The sequence below is a fragment of the Pygocentrus nattereri genome, chromosome 23 (genome assembly GCF_015220715.1).
Source record: "Pygocentrus nattereri isolate fPygNat1 chromosome 23, fPygNat1.pri, whole genome shotgun sequence".
Taxonomy (NCBI): domain Eukaryota; kingdom Metazoa; phylum Chordata; class Actinopteri; order Characiformes; family Serrasalmidae; genus Pygocentrus; species Pygocentrus nattereri.
Window position 1 is genome coordinate 14,205,662 of NC_051233.1, and position 25,493 is coordinate 14,231,154.

The window sequence follows — 25,493 nt, forward strand, 5'->3', positions numbered from 1 at the left end:
CCTTTAATAAAAACTATTACTGGAAGATTTCAGTGTAGTCCTAGGTTTATTTACACAAAATAATCCAAATCATAATCCATTTAGGCCCATTTCCAGAAAATCAACATTATTTGTCTTCAGTAACAATATTATCAAATGTAGTAGCCTTCATTAATTAATCACTTTGAAAGTTGTTTCAGCATTGGGTTGGAAATATCCATCTTTCCTCATGCACACAAATGTGCAGAATTGCAAAATATGCTAGAATAAGGAACACAGAAGAAGGTATGTTCTTTAAACTGTGATATTTTACCCAGTTTGGTTAGTGACTGTGCATTAGGAACAGTGTGCAAACATTCAACGGTCTATTTGCTCTTGAGCATGACTGATTTTTTTACTGGACTTTTCCTCCTCCTATGGGCTTGCTGCTGAGGACTGCCTCACGCATGCTGTGGTACACATGCTCATTCTCCTTGAACAGGCGCAGCTCCATCTCTGTCTGCGTGCGCATTGACTGGGGAGAAAAAAGACATTTCAAGTGGCACTACTGATGATGGATCTGTACTGTATGTTTTGATAATTGCAAAAATGAATTTAACCATTCTCTTCTAGGCAGATGACTCCATTATTCTGACTTCACTCATGGAATACATACAATTGTATGCAAAAGCTTGAACACCCCCGGTCAAATGAAATGTTTTGTTGATTTTCTAGTGAAAATTAGTTAACATGTCCTCTACAGAAAACAAAGCGTGTATCTCCATTAGTTTTTTTTTGTTTGTTTTTTAGGATTTGGAAATGCCAGTTGCTCTTTATAAGGTGTGAAATAAAAATCCATAATGGAGCAAAAGAATGTTCAGCTGAAAATTGTGTGATCCCCACTGATGCTGTAGACATCTGTGGCCGAAAGTCTAAGACAACACAACTGGCCTCGCTCTCTCTGTGGTGGGTTGAACGGCACTCCTTCTCCCCATAACTCAGTGAGATACTAGCCAAGTGCAGGCATCTTTTAGCTGGCGCAATAGAACTGGTGGTTAGTGTTCTCCTCCAAGCGTGTTCAGCTGTCAAAAACTGTTGTGTTAACGGCAGTTCGACAAGATGCAGTCACTGGCTTCACATCACTGTTAAGAAGCTTGTGTTTACCTTCACCATCTTAGTGCTGGTGGTATTGATTGATTTGTGTGATCATGTGATTAATTAGTGGGTGGGATTCCATCCATCCATCCATTTTCTAAGCCGCTTCTCCGTCAGGGTCGCGGGGGGGTGCTGGAGCCTATCCCAGCAGTCTTCGGGCGGAAGGCAGGATACACCCTGGACAGGTCGCCAGTCCATCACAGGGCAGACAGACAGACACAGACAGTCACTCACACACTCACACCTAGGGGCAATTTAGCACGTCCAATTGGCCTGACTGCATATCTTTGGACTGTGGGAGGAAACCGGAGAACCCGGAGGAAACCCATGCAGACACAGGGAGAACATGCAAACTCCACACAGAGAGGACCCTGGTCGCCCGGCCGGGGAATCGAACCCAGGCCCTCCTCACTGTGAGGCGACAGCGCTACCCACCACGCCACCGTGCCGCCCCGTGGGTGGGATTGGATATGAGTAATCAGGGAGATAATTGGAGTTCATGTAATTTGACCCGGGGTGCCCAAACATGCCTATGACCATTCATATAATATACTAAAATTGCATCGCTCAAATGGCTGTTTTAGTTTATTTTAAAAATTCAGATAAGCCTGAAATGTGGGGCTTTTTGTGCTGGAAAAGCTATGTTCTGTACACCTTTAAATCAGAATAGATCTGTTTGGCAATTACTTTCTCCAACAATGAAAACATATTTTTATAGCAGAAAGTTTAAAATATTCTTAGCCAAAAAAGAGAATTCAGCTGACGCATTACCTCTAGATCCTTTGTCATTGGGTGGTGGGGGCCGTGGGTAATCATGAGGATTGCATAAGCTTTGCAGATCATACCATGACCTGCCTCAATCAGCCCAGCATGCCAATGTATCACACCTGCCCTCATGGTGGCCATGCCCAGCTGAGCATTGTTTGGGTGATAAAGTTTCCTGATGCAGGATGGGAAAACAATCAGTATGATTCCAAGACATTAAAAACAGTGATGCACTCAAGTTTCCTCAAGATTCTAGATACCAAAACTAAGGTATTAACACACTTTCTCATGCAACATATCTTCTGAAACCAAGGCTTTTAATAGGGAGTTTGTCCCTTCTTTGCAGCAGGAACAGCCTCTACTCTTTTTGAAAGGCTTTACACTAGATGTTGAAACAATGCTGTGAGGATTTGACTGCATTCAGCCACAAGAATATTACTAAAGTCAGCTACTAATGTTAGATGGTTAGGTATTGCCCAGAGAGTCTCAGCTTAAGAGCTTGAAATATTCATCTTAACTCAATGAGGCCTGACTATTCACATATTATGGACATCATTCCACAAATTTTGCCAGGCTTGAGTCAAGTTCCTGCTATAGATTTGACATTCTGAACTCTTCTTGTTAGCCATGAAATCCATAAGCATATGTAAAGTTTATCCAGTCTAAAATCTTTTGGAATGTTATTTGAATGCATCGATTGATGAATAAATTTGTAGAAAAAGTGGAATTTCAACTTCCTCTCACTGATTATGTTCATTGATAATCTGATGACAGCTGTCATTGTCACTAAGGTAACTTAGCAGGCACTATCATAGGGAAAGTAGGGAAAAGAGTTTTTATTTGGTCTCTTGTTGGTTGTGATCATGTTTAGATCAGTTTTGGGCATAATGTTGTTCTTGGGCTACATTTACGTTCAGATTAAAGCTCTACTTAAACTCAGAGGTGTTTAATAGTACACCTTTGTCAGCAGTGGGGTAAAAGTCTTATTCCATTATTAAGGTTTGGTCGGAAACCAAAGGGTTAAACTTTTTAAATGCCCAATGGAAAATTATCCAATTGGATTTTTTTTTTCATGGGTTCTAGGTGGACACAGTCATGATACCACACTCCATTGGTTAGGAGTTCAGGAACTGAACTGAAGACCTAATTAACCAATTTAACCACCAATGCATTTAAGAATTGACAGTGGAATCAATCCCATTTTGATTTCCAATGAGTGGAAACAATGCTGTGAGAAAAAATATCATTTTAGGCCTTCTGGAAGTTCTAGATACAAGAGTACAATCACAGAGTACAAGTACGGGTGGTACCCTAACCGATTCTTTCAAAGTTTCAAAGACTTAGCATTGGAATGTGGAATATCAAACAGATCAGCATGGAATCGTTTGAAGGGTCCACTTCAAACATGCATGCTTACCTGTAGCCTTCCATCATTCTGCGGGCATATTCCGCAGCCTCCTGGAATATCTGCAGATAGGACAGCACCTCACTGGCAATCCTGAGCACACGCAGCAGGTAGAGATGAGTGTCTGCCAGGACCGGTTCCTGCTTCTCCAAGCACTCATGGCAGATTTTAATCACCTTAAACAGGTCATTTATACCAAAGAAATTATAAAAATATCTACATTAGAACTTTGAGGAATATGTGTTTTTCATATACACTCCTATGAAAAAATGTACTCTTCAATGTAAATTGCTGACTGCAAGTTTACCCACAAGATTTCAACATCTAAAGAAATTAAAGGAAAAAGCTATTGCATACTAAGTTATTTATTTATTTATTTACTTCCTTCCTTTATGTTTTGCATAGGAATGTATAGAAAAGATTACTGAATTCAATACAAAATATTACTGAATACAATGAATACAAAGAGACTCTATTGTCCTACTGGGGGACTTTAACGCTCACGTGGGCAATGACAGTGAGACCTTTTGGACTTCTGTGCAAACCACAGTTTGTCCATCACGAACACCATGTTTGAACACAAGGATGTCCATAATTGCACATGGCACCAGGACACCCTAGGCCGCAGTTCAATGATTGACTTTGTAGTCGTGTCATCGGACTTGCGGCCATGTGTTTTGGACACTCGGGTAAAGAGAGGAGCTGAAATTTTATGGATAGAAATTCTATCCATAAAAATTATGAATAGAATCGGTGACAAAGGGCAGCCCTGACGGAGTCCAACTCTCACTGGAAACGAGTCTGACTTACTGCCGGCCATGCGAAATTAAAGAAATATTTTAACCCAAAGGAAAGCAATATGTCCTTATATGTCTATATTTGTCTTTTCAATTAGCTTACCTCATGGAAATTTCCTGCAGTGCGGGCTTCCTCGATCTTGGCCAGTTTCTGCACACTGAAGTCTGTCACCTCTTTCACCAGCTCAGCAGAGGGCTGAGGACAAAGAATGGAGACATTAGACCATCTCCAAGATAAATTAAAGTAGAACAAGACAAGCAGTCAGACATTGCTTAGTACAATGTATCCCTTCATTTTAAAACACTGTGAAGTTGTGATTCTAGGGTACAATAGGGTTAATGTTAGGATGGGAATATCAATTTTGCCTGGAGGTTACTTCGTCATCAACACAGCTAATATCCACACAGCTAACTAGCTAGCTAACATTAGATATCAGGGAAAACTAGCTACCTAGCATTACCCTAGTCCCTAAAAACAGAGCCCAGTTAACATCACCTGTCTAGTAGACTACACAGCAAGGTCTGCCTTAAACTATAGATAGAGATAAATAGACAGGGTTGTCACACCAGATACGATAATGTCCTTAATGGTTGAATGTGGTTGGTCCACAGTTGTCTTTTGTGTTGTTTACAGAGACTAGGTCATCCACAGAGGCCTGACATTTCTAAGTATACATTTTATGGACAGCTGCCAAAATGTGAGGAGAATTATATTAAATTTTACATTAAATGTTACAGAAAAGTGTTCTGATATAAATCAGTGACCCCTTTTTTAATTCAAGGGATGACATACACACAATGGGTGGCTATGTAATAAATCTGTACAATGTTTTCTTCTATACTGGTGGCCTAAATACAGCAGCACTATTGTAAATACCGTCACAGTCAAATCACACTATTGGCTATGGAAAATTGTATGGAATGAAAATGAATAGGGCATGCATAAGATCCTCAGCTGCACAGTCTTATAGTCTTTTAGCCTTATATGTTAGGCATGATCCATAACTAATTCTCTGAAAGTCACATTCCTCTGCAGCGTTCGTTTCCTCAACTTAAAGGATGAAACAGGCCATTGACTTTACAGGCCATGTCCCGTTCATGACCCCACCTTTTTACCGTCCTTCTCTTTGACAGCCATCATAAGATCATCCTTGATGCCTTTGCTGCAGTGCTCACACTTGCAATGGAAGTAGTACTGTTGCTTGAGCAGTTGCTGGCGGTCCTTGGACACGTTCAGGAAGTCCACGTAGCTGACGGTCAGCTCCTCACCCTCTGCGATGTTTCCCAGGGCACGCAGCTCGATCCTGACATGAGAAAGGCAAGAAAGTATAGTGGATGAAGCATTGTGAGGAGAAGAACAGCCATTATATCTGTGGTCTTGTTATTTAATGTGCATTTGTATAACTGCCTGGTAATGGAATTTGTAAATGTGCTAAATATACAAATCAGCATAGAAGAAAGGAAAAGAAGTCATTTTGTCCCCAGAAGCGGTGGAGGTGGGTGGAGGGGTTGCATATACAGATAGAAGATTTTACTTAATTAGGACCCATAATCTACATCGTCTTTGCTTTTAATTTCCCCCCTTAAGCCAACATACAATGTCTGTGCTGATTAATGTACTAAAAACATTGTGAATACATTTTTGTGAACATTTTCCAACCTCTCTCTATTTCAAAACTTTTGTTACTATGTCTTTAAGACTGTTAGATATGTAAATAACCTCTGTTCTGACAACATCTGATCATTTTCTATTCCAATAATTTTGCTACAGAGTTTCTGCAGTAAAGCTCCTTATAACTTCAATATGGACTGGCTAAATGTTTGGTCATATGTAAATACATGAATAGCTGTCACATCAGAACCACAATGAAGTCAAAACAGGCTTTTAGGTTAGCTTAGTTTTCATATATGGACAGTATGGACTACACTCTAAAACACAGTTTGTCAGTTCAACCAACAAAACAATACTTCCCAATTTTACTTTTTTTCTTCAACTTAAATAAATAAAAGTTTTGAACAAGACAATGCAAAACAAAATACAAGAGTTGGATAAACAAACAAGCAACATTTTACATTAATTTAAACCTTAAAATATCTTCAACTCAACCTGTTCTACTTTACCGTAAAATGTTTATATAGTACATCAAAATCTTATTTAAAAAATGCAAAACAATTCAGTTTCCATGATATGGGCCCTTTAAAACAACACTCACTGTTTTACTGTAGGCAATCTCAGTGCTTACCAAATGTAGCAATGTGTTAAAAAAGATACTACTTAATCCAAGCATGTGTTTCTAAAACAGTTAAATAGAATGTGCTAGTGAATAAGACAAACTGTAAGTAACAGTTCAATAGAAGTCACAATGCAAGTCATGAATTTAGTATACAGCAAGACACAAAGTGCCACACAAAGCTCATCACAAGGCTCCATTCACACACATGCCTTTAGGATACATACATAAAACACACTTGAACTGAAAATCCTTATAGGGATAAAATTGGATTATTCCACATTACACAAGCCATCCACTTTAGTAACATTAACAGCAACAATTGTAAAACTGACTTCATAAAAGCCATGTAAGAATGAGTTAGGAATTTTTGATTCAATCCACAGCATTAAAGCCAACATGAACGGGAAATCATCACACATCTTTTTTCTGTCATATTGTCATATTTGAGTAAAACATGGCGTCAGGCAGGGCTTCTGCACTAGATGAGCATTTCCCCCATAATATGTGAGGATGGTGGAAAAATGTAACAGTATTGGTGGAGATTGGTGGAGATTGGTGTCTTTTTCCACTTGTTGGTTCTTGGTGAGGTAGTCAAAAATCAGGCTATGTTTTAAAGGCAGACAAAAGTCATTAAATGTTTTGAAAGATTATAGAAAAACAAAATGTAGCCTTTTTAATAACATGATGTGAGGAATCATGTTTCACACAGGCCATAATATTTGTTTTGGAGAAGGTCCCTCAGTTGAGCTATGCTTTTTTTTCCCTCCAAAAAAAGTAAACTGAACATATGTATAATTAATTAATTCTAAATATAATTAATTGTATTTCATTATTATTTTTCTGTGTATACAATTCTTTTGTTATCAAAAAAGCTGCAGTTGTCCTGTCCTTTTATCTCAGGACAGCCCAAAACAGGGGTTCTCACCCCTCTCCCATCCACAATGCTCGCTACCAACTCAACTCGGAGTCACAAAATGTCTTAGTAAATGTGAGAACAGTTACAGGGGAAAATTACATTAATTAAATATATCAGTCAATTTCCATTATGCCAATGGAAAGGCCACTATTGGGCCTGCAGTAAAAGCATAGATACAAATTAACAAGGTAAAAAAGGTCAATTCTGATTTCAGGTTGACTTTAAGTAATCTATCAGGGGAGAAAATGCAAGAACTATGTGAAGATGACTTGCAAAAGAAATGCAAAATTGATCTCTTGAAGAAGTTCAAGAGATCAATGCTTAAAGGTTAGTTTATGCTCCACTAACCCACCTCCTCTGAGAGTGGAGAGCTGCATCCAGAGCTGTCTGACTGGAAGAGAAGGCAAGAGTCTTCACAGATAAATGCAGAGCAATACCTTTTACTCACCTAGCTTAGTATGACTGGGCACTAAGTCAACAAGAAATTACAGATTTAACAAGTATTCACTGTCCGTCCTCAGTTTATGGACAATGCTGTCAAAAACAAAAGTCAAACATATTTTAGATAAACATTATATAAATTCAGGGTGAAACAGATGGCTACCTACCTCAAAGAACCTCAAAGAATGTGTACTATTCATTCAATTTCATTCGGACCACGTGACTAGGCAAATTGAGAGAGTTATATCACATCAAGAAAATGCTCTACTCACTTGCCATGGTTGAGGATAACTGTACAGTTTGGCCAGCAGTCATGGTTGACCAGACAAAGATTTGGGAAGATGCCTACGCCCACTGCCTGAAGCCCCTTCTGGTCACTCACAGTAAAGCCGTTGCACTTGATCTGAATAGAGCAAGCAGATGTCAAACTTTAAAAAGCACATAACCTACTTGCTGGTGTACCTTTTTACCACCATATTAAGTACAACCAGTTAGGAGCTATATTACACATACTTTGGAATTATATTCAGGGTTGTATTCAGTTTAGTCATTAGACCATGTCCTGTCTTTAGTCAGGCTTCTTTGGTTTCTTTCAACCCGCTATTTATTGTGTTAACGTATATAGGCCTATTGGATACAAAGTAGTTGTCCCTTAATTTTTTATACACTGTGTATTATAACCACTAATAATTAGCAATGTAACCATTGTTGTAAATGAGGTTACTTACATCCTAAAACTTACAGTAGTACTGATGCCTGCCAGAGATTTTCTGGTTTAAAAACTAGGAAAATTTGCCTTCTGCAGCTGCAGCTGCTCCAGGGTGGATTTTGGCGGAAAGTTTTTTTGTGCAAATTTCTTTTTGCTTTTTTTGTGAAAGCAAATGGAAACCAGATGGATAACTTTACTGCTAGGTAGCATAATATCTTATTACAGTGAAACTGTAGTAACGTTCTTCAAATCATTATTGTAATAGAGAAAATGGATTATTCAAATGACAGAAATAACTAGATTATGATGGTAACAAGCTAAAAGCGAAAGTTAGCAAGGTAGCTACCTGGCTATCTTAGTTTACTCTGTTTTCTCTGACTGCAAGTGATATTTCTGGTGTCTGTTTGTACCTAATAATAGTGGAATTGCTATTTTCTCCACAAATTTGTTTAACAGTGACCTGGGAGTTACACTAATGCTACCTTAGTTGTATTTATTAGTCTATCAACAGCTAGGTTAGTTGGCTGGATTGGTTAACAACACAGTGAGTCACAGAGTATTTGAATTCTGTCAAACCAATGAGGCTGAGGGATACTGTGCTGCAGTACAGGATACTACATACCATGATAAATAGCATATTAAACTAGAAGCCTCTTCAATTTTGTATTACCTGAAGGCAGACAGAAATGGCATGCTTACCACACCAAAGATATGTGAGATGTACTCGACTCCAAATTGCTTGCTCTTGCGTGGCCAGTACTCCAGGAATTTCTGGACATCCACCTGGAGTTCTTTAAGGTCCTCTGGAGCCATGTCGGAGATGTGGTCCTCCAAGAGGTCGAGGGTGGTCAGCTGACCGTCAGAGACTTTGCTTGTGTGCCTCTGCATGCGCCATAGAGTGCGAGCTGCCAGACTGAGGTGGAGTCAGAAGAGCCATAACAGTGAAGCTCATAATTTACATTGACTTGGATGAGCATGGGCTAATGTAAAAGCTTTGAGTATCTGCCAAAATAAAAGATACTTAACTACCTTGATTAATGCTATATTGACACATATCTGTTGTATACTCAATTGATATTGTGAGACTTAATTTGACATTCTACTGGTTCCAAGTTAAGTCACTGGTTTTAAGAGGTGACGTTGTTGGGCTGAGGCATGAACTGCTGTTGCTTCTCATGACTGTTTTCTATTTGTTGTACTTTTACTCTTAGGAAAATTTCATAATGCCCAAAGGGACCACATCTGGTGGATCTCTATGGAAAATTATGTAGCAGTAACTGGACAGTGGTTTGTTTGGGTTACTATGATGAATGGGTAACAAGAAAGACATGTAGCCACAGTGTATGGAACAACTAGACTAAAACTTACTCTCAATTTACTAGTGTACCAGAAGGAAGTTGCTACCAAAGTTGCAAATACGAGTGGTAAACTAGAGCTCCGTGTTTCCATGAGTTCAGGAGTGAGCCAGTATATTCTTTGATACCATGTAATCACAGTAGACCATGCTGGCATTGGTTCATGTATTGCTCACTTGTTGAATTTACAAGTGGCCAATAACCATCTGACCACAATCAAGTTTTTAAATACAACTGGGTGAGAAGATAATTTTCTGACTTTCAGTTGATTATCTGAATATACCATTACCTTGACATAACTATTGGTATTTTATCAGCTGCACTCCTATTGGCTGTTTGTACCCCAAATGTTTGTCTGTTTGATGGGAAAGCAGCTTTTGTTTATCAAGCCAATAATAGATAGTTGCATGTTTTCCACACTATGGGAACAATGCACCTTTTTGACAGTCGGCCTGCAGTTGTCTTCCATGTCAGTCATCTGGCCCCTTGTTGTCAAATAAGGTAGTTCTTGGCCATGTTGAACAATGACACTACACTTTCTGGCAATAGCCAGAAGTCTGGTTTTCAGGGTGAGCTCTACTTACCGCACATTTTCACTTGGTGCTCTGCCTTGCTGCCTGATAGCAGCGCACTCCAGCTTGTGCTCATCCCAGGCAGCACGCTGACATGTGCGGTCGCAGTAGTACGCAAACTTGCACTGTGCGCAGCGGTGTGGGTTGGCCTGTCTGCGGAAGCAGTTGTGACACACCTGCAAGTACAGACTAGAGGAAACAGAGTAAAGGGGTCAGAGAGGACAAACCTGTGGTCAAAACACAAAGGCCTAATGTAATCCAGGTATCAGCTGTCAGCTGAGAGCACATCTTCCTCTGAGAAGATTTTGACCTAAAAGACATTCATGAATTGGTACATGCAGGGTTTTGTAAGGTAACATAGTCCCCAGAGGAGCCTATTATTTTTAGATTGACTACTATTTTACCATTATCAAATATTACAAATAAAACCGTTACAAATAAAGACACATGTAGGTTAAGTAATAGCTAAGACAGCTAACAAAATGGCTGTATTTCTGTTGTAGACATTCCAACACCCGGTTCCTATCAGCTCTTAAGAAATCATGTTATGCATACCTTTTGGAATTTTACTTTAGTTAGGAAATTACACCTATTTTTTAAGAGAGAGTGTACAGTACTAGGTCTATAGCTATACACGACACATATATAATCAAATGGGCATACAGACAGACTACCTGTTTATTATTATGAAGTTAGAATTCAATAAATGCAACATTATATGATGTATAACCTGTGTTATCAGCTCAGCTCATCAACAACATTCTTGCATTCTTGTGCAATGTGCAAAGAAAAGCCACAAATTTACCAGATAATCTCCAGATGACCTCCGACAGCCTTTCCCTTCTTTTATTTAGCCTATTTGTATATGTGCACCTGCCAGCCTTGGTTAGTTAAATGAATGTATATGCTTGGCCTATTGGTTATCTGTTGTCTTTATGGCAATCAGCCAATGCTAGCAGAAAAGTGTACTCCCCCTGCCCCCCACATAACACAAAAAAAAAAAAATGCTGTGGACCACCCTTTATAAGGGCAATATTGAACTCTGATTTAATCCCTAAGGATATGATGTCAAATAAAGAGCCATCAGGGACATGGTGGGAGATGTTTTTGTTTCATCTTTGATCTATTAAAGTCACTGACCTCATTTTAATAACTGCTTGTCCTTCATTTAATATAGGGCAGTGTGTTCCCCTGCTTTCATGTATATCAAGTCATTTCTGGTAATAATGCCTGGTAATATTTAAATAAAATAGTATAAAAAGAAGATATTTAATACTTTTATTATTTAATTACCATTATAAACCTCTCTGTTTATTGCATATATATATATATATATATATATATATATATATATATATATATATATATATATATATATATACGTGTATATATGTGTGTGTGTGTGTGTGTGTGTGTGTATGTTCATTCACAATCGTGTGTTCATTCACCATCACAAGAGTGATTTAATATTAGGAATATTGGGAGACGTTCAAAGAAATCATGTTTGGGTATAAAAGGATCTTTCAGGAAAAGCTTAGTCCTTTTATAATAAAGAATGGGTCAGCCTCACTGCAGGGAAAAAGCCAACAGTTCAAGAATAACTTTGGCCTGCCAGGATTTTAGATATTTCACCTTCTACAGTGGACAATAACATCAAAAGTTTCAGGGAATCTTTGATAAACTGTTATTAATAAACATCATTTTTTGATGCATTCACAAGTGCAACTTAAGACGACACTATACACAGTGGCAGCCATATGCCAGTAATGTCCAGAAATGTCACAGCCTTCTCTGGGTCAAGGTTCTCAGAAAGTGGACAGATGCACTGTGGAAACATGTATTTTGGTCTAATAAGTCAACCTTTAGACTTTCAACTTTCAGTATATAAAAATAATGGATGTTCTCTGGGCCAAAGAAGAAAAGGACTGTCCAGATTGTTACTAGCATAAAGTTCAAAGACCAGGGTCGTTCATGGCGTAACTTGCACGTCTGTGAAGGTACCATTAACACTGGAAGATATATACACATTTTGGAGCAACATATGCTGCCTTCTAGGCAATGTCTGTTTCAACACGACAATGCCAAGTTACAATGCACATGTTACAAAGGCATGGCTGCATTATTAGAGAGTGTGGGTGCTAGACTGGCCAGACTGCAGTTCAGACCTATTATGCACTAAAAACATGTGGTACGCATTATGAAGCACAAAATACAAGAACAAAAGCTTGTGCAATGGCAAAATGCCAAGGGCTTCTCCTTGTAAAACTTGATCACTTTGTGTTTTTAATCCCCAAATGATTATTAGATACTTTTAATAGGAAGGGTGGTGTAACAAAAGTGATAAACGTGCTCCTTTCTATATTTATTGGAATGTGTTGCAGTCATCACATTTAGAATGAGAATAATTTTTACTAGAAACTATAAAGTTCATGAAGTTCATGAAAACACCTTTCTGTGTTCTGTTATTATAAACATTTCACATACTGTCCCAACTTTTTTTGGAATTGAAGTTACTATAAGTATCCTGTCAATGTAATCTTACAATCTTAAGAAGTATTGGATGTTGCCAGTGTTATGCAATGTCTATTTTAAGAAGATAGTACTGTACCTTGATGACATGTCAACGCATATACACTCTCTAAGCTTCTTGTTCCTTCAATTAGGAAGTTATTGCATGGCTCTATTGGTGCCATGCCTTGTCATCCACATCATTCAGGCAATAATGGAAAAAAGTGTTTCTGTTTACAGTAACTTTAAGTGGAGAGCTCTGTGTGCTAGCTTCTGTCCTGCAGAAGCTGACTACTATGCAAACTCTCCTTACTTTTTATGGCGGTGAAACAGTGATCCAGTCACATGAGAGTGGAATCTCTCTTACCCTTTTGCTGTTTACAGCACATAAACAAGGCTAAATATTATGTGCTAAGGCTAGTCTTGAACCTAAACCACATTCATTTATTTTATTCGGAAAATAAATAGTAAACTGTTGCCTTACTAGAAAGGCTTAACCATTGCCTTTTTATAAATGCTCACCTATTGACTGCTTAACAGATTGGTAAAGGCATAATCCAGTTTTGTTGTAGGTGTAAACCATAGGAGTCATACATATTTGAACACTGAACATTGCCTTGTCTATGTATAGTCCTAAAGCATGTCGTCATCAAGTCACAGGGTTTAAAGCATGCACCTCACGTAACCCACCCATAGCACCACTACTACCCACTCACTACAGTCCAATGCCAGAACCAAAACAATGCTCAAATACCTGCTGAAATTAACATGTCAAACATGGCTTACTGCTTGGTGAAAATAGCTAAAGATCCCATTCCTGCTAAGCCAGACTTCCATTGTAACTAGATAACTGCTAGAAGTCAGATAGCAGAACTGCTGCTATTGCTTATATAGTGTTAAGAGAAGGCTGACCATATTGGCTGAAACATCATTGCCACATAACATGAACAGAGATGGTAATTTACAGTGTCAGGAATCTGTCCTGATGCTCTCCAGTTATTTCCTAATGTCACACACTACCATTCATTTAAACTGACAACTATGTTTTAGACTTGTGGTTGCTAGTCTACTTATGCTTAATGTTTGCCAGCCAGGGTATCATGTGGTCGAAAAATGTGCCCTCAAAGCACTGGCCCCATCTGTGAAGAGCAACAGGCCCAAAGTAGAAAGCTTCCACACTGCTGTACACTTCCAGATCAGTTCTATTAGTTTATTGTAGCTCTATTACTTGCCTATTAGCTTTTCAGTGCTAATTATTGGCAGTAGCTGTTTACTTTTAAAAAATCAATTATATTCCAGTGCTGTGGTTTACTGACTCAAGTCTTCATGATTGTATGATGTTGTTACAGCGTTAGTACGTTCATAATGTTAGTGCTAATTGTAAATATATGTAACAGCAATTTGCTAAGCTCTTCTGAAGCCTGGTTTCAGGATGATGATACCACAAGTTTCCTGCCGTGTGAGACGGTTTAATATATTTCAAGCCACTGGTGCAGAGATGGGGTATCTGTGATCAGCATTCCAAAGGCCAAGAGACTCCTTACTGGTCTAAGGTTAAAGTCAAGACCTAGTTCAACCACTACCCCGCTGGGGTACTACCATGCTGATCTAAGCTTGTCTAGTGATGCTTTAGCTGGTCACCCAGCATAATCATTCTTGTTTACCAGCATCCAAAGCACAACAGATACTGGTTTTGTAGGTGAACAGCCTAGTTACTTCCATTGCTGTTGACCAGCATACCATCATCCAAAACACATTATTGCTGTCCGAAGAAAAACATGTATCTCATGCATGTCAAAACTTAGAAGGTAAAAACATTCTTGGCTTTTAATGTAAAGAAGTTTTATTTCAAGTGAATTTAGAGCATTTCTATTGGTCCATTCATCATGAAAATTCCACACAATGTAAAATGTTCAATGTTCAAATGATGAAGAAAAAAAAATTGACATAGAAATATAAATAAATGTTTTTCTTTGTACAGCAACAATATGCTGGTTTTGCTTGTGACCAACCATTTTGCTTTCATCCAAAGCATCCAAAACACAATGCTGGTTTTGCTGGAGGACAAGACATGCTGATCTATGCTGGTTTATCTAGCTGGGAATCTCCAATCCTGGTTTCGATGTGAAAGAGTAAATATAAGATAACTGGCAAGACCTAGGTCTGTGTCCTATATCTAACCCCCAAAGCCTTCTTGACCATGGTGAAACAAAAAGGGAAATTTACAATGTAAGTACAGAGCAAATTTAAATGTCAAGATAGATTTGGAATTTCAAAGCACCATTTTTTCTCTCATGTAGTTGTATATCAAGAACAGTCAAGTTAGATCAATTGGCTGCATTGTAATAGGAACCCATTTAAATCAAATCAAACCTTACTGCAATGATATGTTGATTTTTCCCATTCCAGCATGATAGCTTTTCATAGGGTGATCATTGTGGGAAGTTGTTTTAATATTTTAGTCTTCTATTTCCATTCAATTCCTTCAGTTCTTTCAAAATTCTCACCAGATACAAACTGCAAGATTGACTCATGATTGTTAACTAATGTCTTTTCAGGGTGCTTCCTATTCTAAAGCCCTTTCATCCAAAATATAAGCCAAATCTTTTGTTGCAGCCCTCAGTGTTGTTTAGTTGGTCCATTAACTACAGAAATAGAAAATCCAAACAGTGAGCTTACCTGTCAAATACTACGGCAGCAAAGCTTGCCTCTGTGAAGACCACTTCGCCAGCCTGCATTTCCTTGGTGGTCCGCAGGCCACGGCCTTTTTCTCCGGCTGCAAACACCTCCACGGCATCCTTCTTCTGCAGGGTCATCTTGCGGAGACAGACGGGCTACTGGCTGCTGCTGCTGCTGAGGGAGGAACTGTACACAGTGCATACACTGACTATCCCCTGAACTTACCTAGCCACGCAAGCCCTTTCAGCCCAGCCAAAAATAAACACACCCCTCACTTTCTGAGTGGTACCATGTGCCCTATGAAGGGGGCTTGGAATTGGGCCTAATGGAATTAATACTTCGGATGAGTAGGAGGAAGTTGAACTTGCTTGATTCTATGAGTGTGTGTGTGTCCTCCCCTTCTTTGGGAGAAGCTAGGCCCGGCCCTTCAGTGTATTTTTAACCAGCAGCTGTGTCTGCCTGTCGAAAGATAGATGTAGAGAGGAATGGTCAGATGATAGATAGACCCTAATCACACAGGCTACAGCGGTTAACTTCACCACCTTTCCTTACAGTTATTTCTGTGAACACAATCTATTGAATAGTTTCACAGCAGCTATTTGTCATCAGTGAACAATATATTTAACAGCATTTAAAATTATTGCACAACTAATTTAGTTGTCTATTTGTTTGTAAATGTTAGGCTAGGCTACTTTTCTACATTTCAAATTGATGTTAACGTTAATTCTCTTAGCTTTCATAGTTATTTTCTTAACACATTATTATTTTTTTTCTTTTTCCATGCCTGAATGAGGAATGTCTATACTAGTTTAATGGTTTACTCCCATTATGTGCATTGCAATGACTCTTCGCAATGTTTTCATCTCATCAACTGCAGTTTCATTGTGGCAACAAAATGCTTTGTTATGCCATTTTCAGTATCAAACATCATGAAAACATGTATGTGTGTTGAAGTTTAATGCAGTAAAGGGTTCAAAATAACAATGTTTATTTAAATGGTTAATGTAATAAATGTATAGGCATTTGGGAATAATTGCTACCCTTGTAACAGTGGAATTCCACTCATTTCACACACAAAATATCTGCGTGATTATGATGGTAAAGATGTATCAAAACTATTCAGACAGGTTTGATGTAAAATGCCTTGTTACAGAGGAACTTAATGAGTCAGAAGTGTACGCATTGCTGGTTATAGGAACCAGACACATCTGAAACTTCTTTCACAGAAAGCTATTACACGAAATGGTAACAAACATGTTAAATGCCTAAGACACTGTTTAAGCACAATGTCACTTAAACCTAGAAACACTGAAAACAATACTGAATCCAACATTCTAGACATTATTCTGACAATAATGACCTTCCCTTCATATATGACCTTCTGTGAAATACCTTTATGAATTGCAGCAGTTTATATTTGTGAGTTTTTTATTTGGCGCTCCCAGCAGTGATTGATTGTTGGAAAAAAATGTCATCACTCCAAACAGGCGTAAATGTTTCCACAATCTCACTGAAACAAAATGTTTACAGTAGGAGTTCGAGAAGTTGGTTCATGTGTGTTGCATTTGACCAGACGCTTTCCAGAGGCTGAGGAGGACTGGGTAGGATCAACAGAGATATAAAAGGTGCCACAGTTTGCAGAGTTTGTAGTCAGTGGTGACAGGCATGAGATGAAAGAGTATCTGGTACTACATTTCAGTGTGACATAAATACTCTCTCCACTCACATCTCCAAAGGCTGCAGGATGGAAAGCCACCGCTGGACACTGCAGGGAAGAACATCATTTTTCTAACCTGGACTCCTACGAGTCATCATGTCTCATCACCACGTTAACACCTGAACCTTTCTAATAACTTGTCCTTTTTTATCTTGACATTCTTTTTAAAGTGAAATATCTGTGTAGTTCAGTTGCTGAGATGTAAACAAAGTCATTGAGTAGTTTGATGTGAAATAGAAACTTAAAAACCTACTGACTCTTGACAGGGGTGGTGATAGGAACCAGGGGTCAAAACATCAACAAGGTAAATCTAGTCATTTTAATTACTAACCAATATGACCAGTGAACCTACATATATCCTGATGAGTTTTTATGTAGAGCTAATAATGAAAATGGTTTTCCTTGGGGATTACTTATCTTTACAAACATACCCTCCACCTTGAACCTGAAAAAAGCCACTTTAGGCCAAAATTTTGACTTAGAATTACCATAAAAACATTGTCTCAGGCACCAGAAAGCATATATATATATATATATATATATATATATATATATATATATATATAATGACTTAATGTAAGAGCCTTCTGGGAGTGAGCTTTCAGAGGCATTAAACACTTCAGATATTTTATTCTTATCACCACCACTGTGAAAAACTTTCTGAAAAACTTTTTCTGTAAAAAGTTTCTTTAGAACAGAGCATTTCATATCAAACCACTCTGAATAACCCTGCTTATAGCTTAATTATTTAATTATTACACTAACATAGATTACAGCATAAGCAATGCTTTCAGAACTAAAGGTTTAATTATGAAATGCTGAAATGCAGGAAAAACTGACTTAAACTGGCATTGATTGATTATTAATATTGACAAAAATACTAAAACATTTAGCCCCTGAATGAATATGAATCGTTCCTAAATGTATTTTAAATAAAGCAATTACAGATGCAGTAACATTTATCCACTCTGCCATTTAAAATTGCCATGACTGCCACGCTTATGGCAAGCTGAACAGTTAAACCATAAAAAAAAAAAAAGCTGTTACAGTCATTCATAATCACAAGCCTGCAGAACTCAAATGTTGATTAAAGAATAAACATTTATTCTGAAGTATTCTGTAAGCAAAAATAATTGGAAAACAATTGTAGGACCATTTGCATAAAATTGGTGCCCATAATTACATTTACATTATAATGATGTTTACCTTACAAGCAAAGATTGCTAATTCTCCAAAAAAAAGTTTGATATCAATAAAGATTTCACACCAAAGTGATTATAACGACACATTACTTCAACTTGTTTTACACAACTTCTATTCAACAATTATGAGTCAAGAGGGCATATGTTCGGGTAAACAATTAGCAGGAATGAACTGTGCAGACACATCGAAAAGCTGCATGTTGGTCAGGTTTAGAAAGAACTGAATACTGATATGTATTAAGACATTAAAGATATAAAGGTATTTAAAGATATAAATATATAGAATATAAAGAATTTTGTAATCAAAACACAAAAACTTGATGTAAATCTCTGATCTTGCCACAGACAGAGAGTCAAAAGACCAGGGTTTGCAGAAAAGATGGCTTTATTTGAAGAGCTCTATCCAGTCTGCCACCAACCCCAGTGTGAAAAACCAGGATGGACCCAGGGATTTTAACTCTAAATCGTCCAACCACCAACAAAGGTCACAAGGAAAAATTGTGTAAACAATATACTTCTGAAAGTGATTATTTGTACGCTTTCATTCAGATGTTAGGAAATGTTGGGAAAAAAAATTTCAAGGAAAGAGAATTTTTCCTTCAATTCCACGAAAGCTGGATGTAAACAAAAAATTGAGGATGTCCTGATGCAGTTTTTTTGGCCCATAATTTACTGTTGATTATCAGCTGATACTGTCCTGATCCAATGCTGTCAGGACAAAACGCTGTTTCTCCATATCCTTTTAAACAGAATGTTAAAATACCATTTTTACTATGTGTTTTTATGACATTCAGACCAATAAGAACGGATAAAAATAAGCTGGAAAATTTTTTTTTTCTCGCATAATTAATAGACAGCAGCAGATATTGCCTACTGTCAAATGTTTGACATTACGAGTCATTATGATGTATGTTATATCCATAAATGTGTTACAACTGGCTGTTAAGTGTATGGCAGCACATTGGTCAAGTGCAACTACAAAGTAAGTGTACCTAATACAATGGCTGGTGTATTCATGGCACTTTGGGAATAATTAAAAAGTCATGGGAATCATTTAAAAGTTATGCAAAGTCAAAAGGGAGATACTGTTAATACAGATCAAGTCATTATATAACATTATAAAGGACGGAACAGGTCACTGGTTGAAATATGGATAGGAAATAGTTATTTCTGGTTATGCTCCGTGAAGAGTGCATTACTGAGTCAAATTCTACAAACCATTTAGGTTTTGGCAGATTTTATCAGTGATTTCACAAATTCCTAGAAGGACTTTGGTCAGACCGCTAGCCTAATCGAGTCCATGTATTTTTTTCCATACCAACACTGCTCACCAGCTGTTACACACACACACACACACACACACACACACACACACACACACACACACACACACACACACACACACACACAGGTCAAAAAGAACTTTATCATATTATCAGGAGTCAACTCCAGAAAACTGGAAGTACTTTGCTCTCTCCATCAAAGTGCTGTGCAGCGGGGGAGAATGGATCTGTAGTAACGACTATACATAACTGTAGCAAAACTGACAGAAAGCCATACAAGTATGGCGGAAAACATATGGTTTTATTCACTCACCACATTAAGGCTGGCAGTGCCAATTTTGCTTGTGGTTTTATTCTGGAATTTCTGCTGGAATTTTACAAGTCATAAGTCTCGAGTCAGAGTATCTTGAGTGCAACTAGTCTGCTAACTTAAGTGCTGTCACTGTTGCTGAATAATTTATATTTTGATACGGATTTGTATCCTCAAATTGGTCATTGGTTATATTTTCTTTTTTATATTTATAAGGCCAAAAGTGTAGAAAAACACTGATTAATTTAGGAGAAATACTGAACAACTTGTAAAATAATTAATTGAACTAAGACAAGCAGAGAACTAAAATAACACTAATAAGGCACCAAGTAGCTCAACCCATTAAAACTACAGCAGTAACAAAAGTAAGGTCAGAATCAATTTAACTCTTGAGGTTACTTGTGGATAATTATGTCAATCACCAGCATAATTTGGAATGTAACAGCTATTGGGTTTGTGACAGAGATGCACCCATACCCTCTTTCCTAGTATCACCAAGTATCTATCTGTTGTAATCTGTGGTTAATTGTGTACAAACTCTGTTTGTGTTTCTTTCTCTACTTTTTTTATTCTTGCCTACATAAAATGTTTTCTCCCCCTGGACTACACATGAACATAAGTCAGATGATGAATGAATACAACATCAGTATTACTGATAACCTAATATTCCCGCCATCAATAAAGAGTGATTTTTGTGTCGCTTCAGATGGAGGTTATCTTTCAGTAATGCACCTACAAATCATAAAAGTCTAGGTGGGCTCCCGAGGGGTAGTCATCCTCTAGCAAGACCTTTATCAGCTTGGCAACAGACTGCTCACAGGTGAGCAGCTGGCCCTGAGAATGCATATCAACAAAAGACTTCCGCATATTGGGGTCTGCTGTGCTGGACCGGGCCTGGAGATGCATATCTGTGTCCAGAGGGCCTGGGAACATATAATGAGATTAATACAGATCAGCAGTAAAGTGCTGGACAGAGGCTACTGTTGAGCAGTAAGCATGTGATAAGTATAACAATGCCATACAAGTTTCCAAAATCCTCATTTTGTACATTCCAGACAAATGAGTACTGATTCCATATCAAAAGAATAATTCAGCCAGAAAAAGCTAATATTGCTAACTTTTGCTAATGAATGAGAGAAAATAGACATCAACTTTTCAAAAAGGACCAATTCAGTCAGAAAAGGCTAAACGTTGCTAATAGCTATCAAAGAGTGAAAATAAATTATGCAAATGATGTCGTCACAATTAGCTGCTGCTAGTTCATTTTTGCCTAATGCAATTAACCTTATGGCACTATGTTAAGTTGTCCAAGGGTAACACACATTGTTCTTGGAAAAGCCTAGCGTACACATTAACTTTTTTGAGGCAGGAGTGTCAAAATTTGGTCCTGAATGGCCACAGCCCTGTAGCAGAGTTAAGTTTCTTCTCTGAACTTATGAAAGCCTTTGTAATTAGCTGAAAAGGTGTTAAATGAAACAGCATGCTGAACTCCACATTGCCATAACCCTCATATTTGTTGTCCATTTCAACAAACCATTAAAAGATTTTAGCACATTAGAGAATTTATTGCCAACAATGGATGTGTGCAAATAGCCACCATTTTGAGCGAATTTGAAAATTTTAATTGAAAAATTACATTGAGCACATTCACCAACCGTTCTTAAGAAGAAATTTCTTCTTAAAACCCACGTACACAGATTTTATGAAGACATTCACCAACATTTTTCTATTTGGTATTTGTACTTTGGTAAGAACAGAATGTATGCACACTCAAGAGCACAAAGGTGCAAACAATTTTGTAGTTTAAGAACATGTCATAAATCTGATGTGGACTTTTCCTTAGAACCTTTCTTAACAACAAATTGGAGAAGAAAAAAAATACTATTTTGACAATATTGGTGAATGAGACAGTGTCCTGACTGGTGGCTTCCCCATCACTATTAACCACATTAGCATGCTTGGTCAAACTATTCCTTTAAAGACAGCTCTAATGAGTTTCTTGAAAAAATTTATATGTTCTAGTAAAACGACTTTAGCAAGTTGCTAACTGTTTTGTGTGCTTACCAGGTGCGTAGTTCACCACCCTAAGCTCTGGCTCTTCCTCAGCCAGCACACGGAACATCATGTCACGTGCAGCTTTACCAGTACAGTACAGCACCCAGGATGGAAAAGGTGTCACAGCACACAGTGAGCTCACATTCACCACACAGCGCCGCAGGCCAGAACGTTGAGGAAATTCACCTAGAATGCTTGACGTCAAGCACAAGGCTGAGCTCACGTTGAATGACAAGTAGGAGTCCACTTCGGCCATGTCTGTGAAACTTTTGACATAACGAGACACGTCGCCAAGTGAAGCTATTGGAAAAGAGATGTTTCGATACATAGATTATTAACATTGTTCAGGCAGATATGGTGCACAGTACAAGAAGCAAAACCCTTTGAACTAGACTACAAGGTTCAAAGGCAGATGATTTTGCACGCATAGTGTGGGTCAGTGGGTGGATGGAGAGACATCATTTTTAGCCTAATGCAATTAACATTATGGCACTATGTTAAGTTGTCCAAGGGTAACACACATTGTTCTTGGAAAAGCCTAGCGTACACATTAACGTTTTTGAGGCAGGAGTGTCAAAATTTGGTCCTGAATGGCCACAGCCCTGTAGCAGAGTTAAGTTTCTTCTCTGAACTTATGAAAGCCTTTCTAATTAGCTGAAAAGTTGTTAAATGAAACAGCATGCTGAACTCCACATCAGGCAACCTGAAAGTGTCGACAATAGTTTACGTGTTTCTTCGCTGATGAGTTCAGGATCAGTTGCGTTGTGGCAAAAAATAGAAAGGGGTTGGTAATAGGACAAAAATGTAATATCACAATACGGCATGACATTTTCTGAAATATTGAACAGATTGTATTCAATATTTCACATACTGTGCTTCACTAAATCCACTTAAACAGGACTAATGATGTTCTGTTTGCAGTCAAACATGCAGTGGTGGTGTTTTTAAGCACTGATATCCATGATATGCTCAAAAAAAGCATTTTGTAACACTGAGATATAATTTATCACGATAACAACAAATATTGTCAAGCCACACAGCCCTAAAGGAGACCCACAGTTCTAACAATTTGACAAACTTATTTACTTGGTTTTGCCTGATCTGAAGCCAACAGTCCTGCTAATACTGGCAGAGCTGACTAGCATTCGTACCAGATGAGGCAAAGTCGCGGACAACATAGAAGGAAGTGTCACCGATCTTGTCATACGCTGCTGACTGACAGGTAAAACTGAGATTTAATCTGGTCACCTGCGTTATTGAAAAGCAGCAGATGGTCGAGACCCTCGCCGGGCGTCTCTCTGACCTCTCTTATAACGCTCTCCACTCCCTCTTTGTGCGCCAAGTCCGCCACCACACAGCGGACCAGCAGTCCGGCTTTGCGCGCTTCAGACGAGGCTAAATCCGCCTGCAGTTCCAGGAGTTTATCGCCGGATCTGGCAACAAGGAGCAGCACAGAGCCCGGTTTGAGGAGCGCCGCTATTTCTCGAGCCAGACTCCAGCCGAACCCCTTGGAAGCCCCTGTTATGACACAGAGCGCCCTGCCGAAGTCTCTCGCCTGCGACGGAGCCATTTCTGATGGGGTTTCGGGCTCCATGCTGCGGACTGAAAAACACCGGCGATTTATAAATCTGGTGGTTTCGTGATAAGAATGTACAGCTCTTCAACGCCAAAATAATATCGCCTCACTTCCGGCGCCTTGTCCAATGGCCATCCGCCACGCCCCCCAAAGTATGAGCAATCGATGTCCATGCTGAACATGCAGCAAAACTCGAGTCATTATAAACAGCGTAAACATTTCAAGTGCGATGTTTGAAATGTCACGCACATGTTACTCACGATCACACGATTCGCTAATTTTACAAGTATACATACATCAACCTGATTTTGGTCTAGTCTCACTCTGAACTCTAGCAGTATCGCTTGCTGAACACAAGCTCTGCGCTGATGAAAGCTGGTTTTCTTAGCAGGGATTTCAGAGGTAGAGGGAAACGGGGCCCATAAAAACAGTGTTGATTTACTGTAGAGCTAAAGCACTTCGGTGTCTTTATCAGGTACAGGGTGATGCATAAACCTGGGGGAAATAAACTGGGACAGCAGACAGTTTGTTTTTTAACAGTATAAAGAAGAAAATCTTAAAATGAGACATATTGCCTCACTGTTGGGGCCACATACAATGCACAGCTTACAGTTGTGTACAAAACTTTGAACAGCACTGGTTTTCTTTATTTTCTAAGTAAAAATAAGTTGATAACAATAACATTCTCTGCAGGGAACAAACTCAAAAAGGCTTTTTTTGTTTAGCAAATTTTAGTGCACAACATAGGTATACAAATAGGTATACAAACATATTAACAGCTCCACTTACCATATATATGCACTTTGTAGTTTTAAAATTACAGCCTGTAGTCCATCTGTTTCTCTGCATACTTTGTTAGTCCCCTTTCACTCTGTTCTTCAATGGTCTGGATCACCACAGAGGAGATATTATTTTGGGTGGTGGATTAGTCTCAGCACTGCAGTGACACTGACGTGGTGGTGGTGTGTTAGTGTGTGTTGCGCTGGTATGGGTGGATCAGTAACAGCAGCACTGCTGGAGTTTCTAAACACCTCAGAGTCACTGCTGGACTGAGAATAGTCCACCGATATAAAGAAACGAGACCAGAAAGGCATGTCGGAGCCAGACCATGTAAAGCCTTGAAGGTAAGAAGAAGGATTTTGTACTTAATCCTAGAACTAAACTGTCGAAGAATAGGACTGATATGAGCTGTGCGCGTGGTGGAGGTAAGAACCCTGGCTGCTGAGTTTTGGATGTACTGAATACATACACATATACACATACTGTATACATATACTGTATATGTAATGATTAAGGCAGACTGAAAAACTTTAATATTATTACACATGAAGAACAGATCAGTTGTTTCAACTTGTTATTGTTGTTAAGTTGTTATTGCAAAACAAAGACTTTTTCCAGATATTTTGCTTTGCAATATTATAAGTGAATATGAAATTTCATTAATGTATTTATATGTGTTTTCATGTACTGTACATGTATTTACAGTGCTTGTGCTAAAATGAATTCATTATGCCTTTCACTTTGCCCCACATATTCTCATACATGTGACCAGTGCACTCACACAACCTGCCAACCTTCAGTTCCAGACTGTAGATTATTAGCCTGCCGTCCATGCAGGGGCACACTTGACAACTGGCCAAGATCAACAAATGAATAACTATAGCCAGTAGCATAACCTAGCGGCTAGCTTTGTGTACACACTTCCACATTCTAGCTACATCATCAGTAGGAGATTTTCATAATCTTTAAAACAGAAAATATCAGTTTAGAAACTACTGCAGCACTGCTGTTAGAGCTGAGAGGGCATATATAGGGATGGTGACATTTTTCATTTTGGCTTTTCTATGAATCTACAG

At 38.5% G+C, this 25,493-nt stretch overlaps 2 protein-coding genes across 2 annotated transcripts; both read right to left on the reverse strand.

Moving 5' to 3' along the window:
• Positions 1–27: 27 nt before the first annotated feature.
• On the reverse strand, positions 28–15,764 carry smyd1a (SET and MYND domain containing 1a). Its single transcript, XM_017701669.2, has 10 exons — positions 15,495–15,764; positions 10,320–10,496; positions 9,080–9,293; positions 7,944–8,074; positions 7,583–7,621; positions 5,189–5,384; positions 4,184–4,276; positions 3,296–3,459; positions 1,885–2,053; positions 28–493 (listed from the first exon to the last, which is right to left on the reverse strand). Exons 1-10 carry the CDS (start codon positions 15,629–15,631, stop codon positions 374–376), a joined length of 1,440 nt encoding a protein of 479 aa, XP_017557158.1. The 5' UTR covers positions 15,632–15,764; the 3' UTR covers positions 28–373.
• A 2,530-nt stretch (positions 15,765–18,294) lies between these two features.
• On the reverse strand, positions 18,295–23,861 carry spra (sepiapterin reductase a). The gene is made up of 3 exons (XM_017701664.2): positions 23,310–23,861; positions 22,071–22,361; positions 18,295–20,929 (listed from the first exon to the last, which is right to left on the reverse strand). Exons 1-3 carry the CDS (start codon positions 23,653–23,655, stop codon positions 20,739–20,741), a joined length of 828 nt encoding a protein of 275 aa, XP_017557153.1. The 5' UTR covers positions 23,656–23,861; the 3' UTR covers positions 18,295–20,738.
• Positions 23,862–25,493: the final 1,632 nt, after the last annotated feature.